The sequence below is a fragment of the Crocuta crocuta genome, unplaced genomic scaffold (genome assembly GCF_008692635.1).
Source record: "Crocuta crocuta isolate KB4526 unplaced genomic scaffold, BGI_CrCroc_1.0 scaffold737, whole genome shotgun sequence".
NCBI lineage: Eukaryota > Metazoa > Chordata > Mammalia > Carnivora > Hyaenidae > Crocuta > Crocuta crocuta.
The window spans coordinates 2,258,269-2,262,779 of NW_027527804.1; the positions used below are offsets into that span (position 1 = coordinate 2,258,269).

General features: G+C 41.4%; 1 protein-coding gene across 1 annotated transcript in view; it reads left to right on the plus strand.

Annotated features, from left to right (window-relative positions):
• The window catches only part of COL4A6 (collagen type IV alpha 6 chain), an 81,105-nt gene that overhangs the window by 29,173 nt on the left and 47,421 nt on the right, over positions 1-4,511 (plus strand). The window contains exon 11 of the mRNA XM_077773621.1: positions 2,311-2,318. Within this exon, the coding sequence (XP_077629747.1) occupies positions 2,311-2,318 (8 nt within the window). The remainder of the gene's footprint in view (positions 1-2,310; positions 2,319-4,511) is intronic.

The following is a 4,511-nucleotide window of genomic DNA, read 5'->3' on the forward strand; positions in this document are numbered from 1 at the left end:
ATTTTCTAATTTGGTTAAAAACACTTTCTGGTTAAAAAAAAAAAAAAAAACTGCATTCCAATTTAAGTTCGTAGAGCTTGTTTAGTAATTGATTTTGTTTTTCCTCCCTGCAACCCTGTGCCCCAGGGGAATATGGGGTTAGGTTTCCAAGGAGAGAAAGGAGTCAAGGTAAATAGATTTTGGAAAATACAATGTGCATTCCATATGCTCCAAGAAACATCTCTGGCTGCACACATGTGCCTGCTTGTGTTTTAAGGGGATTTGGACCTCTGCCTTGGGAAATGAGCATTTCCCACTCCATGGGGATTTCCCACGGATCCTCTGGTGGGATCCGTCAGGGGCTGCATGTGCACAGGCCACACGTAGGTTCCTGTGGTCTTTTTCCTTCAAAATATTGTAGTCTTCCTGCTTCCTACCTGTGAAGTGTGTATATCTTACAAACATACTCTCTTGAAATAGATTCCATCTTCCTTCCACCTGGGTATTTCCCTAGTAATTTGTATATCGTGTCACCTTCTCTTTTCTTTGCTTTGCTTTCCCCCTTCCTGCCGTCCTTCCTCTTGCTTCTCCTTTCTCTCCTCCTGTCTCTCTTTCTACCCCCTCTGCCTCTCCTCCTTAACCTTTCTTTCACCATTCTCTTCTATTCTCCTTCCCTCATTCACCTGTTTCCTCCTGCACAAACTGGACAGTGATTTGGGAGCCTTGAAGGAGACTGGGAGTTTGTCCTCTCCACCGTTCATGGCTGCCTCTTATAGATCTCACTGCCTTCAAAGAGCAAAACCGGCCTCCCGCGTTCCAACACAGACTTCAGTGCCTCTGTTTGTGCTCTTGGCAAGGACTGGGCCAGTTATAGTCCGACCATCATTGCCGAGAGGTGGCCATTCACCTTGCTCAAAACCCTTTTTTGCTCTCTTCTAATGCATGACCATGCAACCATGAACTTGGGGTTTCCTTTCATCCATCTTGCTTCTTCCCTCTGCAGAGCTGGTACAAAATGCCTTTGGTCAGCCTTATAATTCGTCCCACCCTTTGGCACTGATAGTTTTGTTGCCTCACTGATGCAAGGGTGAGGGTAAAGAGGCCAAAGTCATGGACAGTTTATTTGTGAATTATATCCAGAGGACAAACCTAGCCTCTGAAGTGGTCTGTGTGGTTTCTGCTTTGCTTAACATTCCCTTTGATCTCGCAGGGGGATGTTGGCCTCCCAGGCCCTGCAGGACCCCCACCATCTACTGGAGAATTGGAATTTATGGGCTTTCCCAAAGGGAAGAAAGGATCCAAGGTAGTGAATATTTAAGCCCAGGAAATGCTAATAACCCTTTTCCTATTAATACCAAAGTTCAACTCTAATAACCAGACTGTATTGGAAGGATAGAGGGTTCTGGGTAATGCTTTTTTGTTTGGAAGTGAGGGTAATGCGTTGTTTGTTTTTTTGCTCCTCATGAAAAGGCCTCTAAAATGTCTGTGTGTTGTTGTGTAGATNAGTGCCAAACAACACTGGCTTAGATGGTGTGTTAATTACATTTGTACAATCACATCCACTGTGTTAGCTGCATAGGTTTACTTAGGGATTCATTTCTTTGCCCACAAAGGTACAGTGTTCGTCTACATACACAGGCATGATAAACACATCACTTAGATTTGGGGAGGATGGTTTGGTGGGTGAATAAGAGATTTGTGGTCAGTAAGGAGACCACAGATTATGATTTTGTTGAGGCAATGTTCTATTTCTTGGGGAACCTCTGAACCCCTACTTTCTCTTGACTTCACTTAGCCCCTCCATCTCTTACATATCACCTTATTACCATCCCCCAGCTTTAATTGGGCCATACATTGCCCCAGGTCATCTTTCTCTTCAGATTTTGTTGTCTGGCTTGTAATATTGTTGTTATTAATTCAGTTCCACGTATTTTGTTTTATCTCTTCTGTATTTGTCTTTGACTCACGGAAATGTGTGTTGTTCAATTTCTGAAAATTTAACAATTTCCCAGCTATCTTTACATGGCTGATTTCTAGTTTGATCTCATGGCACTTAGAGTGAACACTTTGTATGATTTTAACCTTTTAAATCTGTGGATGTTTGTTTCATGGCTCAGCATATGAAACTATCTTGGTGAATGTGCCATATACACTTAATGAGAATATGTGTTCAAGCTGTTTTAGGGTATAGCAATCTAAAAAATATCCATTAAGTTAAGGTAGATGACAATGTTATTTCGATCTTCTGGGTCCTTAATGGTTTTGTTGTTGTTGTTTTGTTTTGTTTTGTTTTGTTGTGGCTTTTTTGGTCGAGTTCTGTTTATTACTGAGGAAGGGATGTTAAAATTCTCCAGTGATCATTGCAGATTTGTTTATTTCTCCATGCAGTTCTGTCAGATTTTGCTTCATACCTTTTGAAGCAGTGCTATTAGGTGCATATACATCTAAGATTATTATGTGTTCTTGATCAATTGACCTAGGTTATCATTGCAAATTGTCCCTTCTTTATCTCTGGTAATATCCTTTGTCCCAAGGTCTACTTTATTTGATATTAATGGAACTGTTTTGTGTTCTTTTTGAGTTTTTGTTTTTACATCACTTTAATATACAATTTTTCAAATATAGAACAAAGTTGAATGAATTTTGCAATGAACACCCATATCATTAATATTTTACTATACTTGCTTTATCCCACTTCGGTCCATCTATCCATCCCTATCCATCCATCAATCCATCTTATCGTTGATGCATTTTTTAATGAATTGCAGACAATAATACTCTTACCACTAAATACTACAGCATGCCTGTCGTTACCTAGGCTTCAAAATGTGTTTGCAGCTTTGCCTTTTATGTAAAAGTTACATACGCTGAAATACACAAATGTTAAACATATATTTCCTGAGTTTTGACAAATACATACTCCTATGTAACCCAAACCCCTCTTAAGGTATAGAATATTCTTATCACCTCAGAGAGTTCCCTTCAGCACCTGCCCAGTCAATCCCTGTCCCCACCCAAAGGAAACCACTGTTCCGATTTCTCTCCATCGTAGTTCAGTTTTTCCCATTCTAGACCTTTACGAAAAAGGAAATTATATAATATGTAGCCTTTGGGAGTCTGGGCTTCTTTCACTTAGCACAATGCTTTTGAGATTTATCCACTTTGTATCATGTATCAGTAAGTTGTTCCTTTTTATGGTGAGTATTTGTTCCACTGTATAGATGCATCACAGTTATTTATCAGTCCTTGTATCAATGGACACCTGGGATATTTCCAATTTTTTTACTACTATAAATACAGTTGCTGTGAACATTCTTGTGGACACATACTTCCAATAATACAGTTGCTGTGAACATTCTTGTGGACACATACTTCCAATTTTCTCGAAAAGTTGTCCTCTTTTTGACCTTGGGGTAAAAACTTGTGTCTTCAGGGTCCACAAGGAGCACCCGGATCTCCAGGAGCTGTAGGACTCATGGGACCACCAGGACTGCAAGTAAGACCAACCTAAATCTCCCCATGTGATCACAGTATTCACAGAGATGCTTTCCCCACCAGGCCATGGATTAAATAGAAGCCTATGTAGGCTCTCTGAGTGGAAGAAAGACAACTTCCATTCTTGGAAGATTAAAGGGAAGCATGCTCTTATAAGGAGCTCTTTTGTTGTCTCTATCAGAGTCTTTCTGCCTATTCACTCCGTGCTTCCAAAGCCTCCTACTCTAGCTGAACCTAAACTACGTCATAGGGGCGTATCTGGCACATCTATTGCCCCCTTCCACTCCCCTCACCCATGACAAACCTTCCCAATTAATTACATGATCGCCACCATCACCCACCCTGAACACAGAAGAAGCTTCAAAATCCTTCTCCACACTGCACCTTGGACAATGCTACCTCCTTGCCTGTCTTCCTGATACCAAACCTGTTTGCCCTCACTGGTATAGAAAGAGCACATAGCCAGTTATCTGTGTGGTTCTGGGAAAGGCCCATTCCCAGATTGTTCTCTCTCCACAGTGTGTGGAAATCTCACCACTGATTACTTTGGTTTAGCTTCACCAAAGGCCATTGTTTTAAATTTCTGGCCATTTGAGAGGAATGATGCATGAGTCTTTACCACCTTAGCATGAATGTGGTTATCTGCTACACTAAAGCCAGAATATACTGTGGGGGGTGGGGCCACCTGGGTGGCTCAGTTGGTTAAGCATCCAACTTCAGCTCAGATCATGATCTCACAGCTTGTGAGTTCAAGTCCCACATCAGGCTCGGTGCTGACAGCTCAGAGCCCAGACCCTCTTTCAAATTCTGTTTCTGTCTCTCTCTGTCTCACCTCCCCTGCTCACACATTCTCTCTCTCTTTCTTTCTCTCTCTCTCTAATATAAATAAACTTTTTTTTTTAAAGAATATACTGTGGAGGACTCATCTCCAGTGACTCTCAACAAACCTCAGCTCTTTTTACTGAAACTAACAAGTGCTCTTTCCTTCCGTTTTTTAATATAGGGTCCTCCAGGTCCCCCCGGTTTCCCTGGTCCTA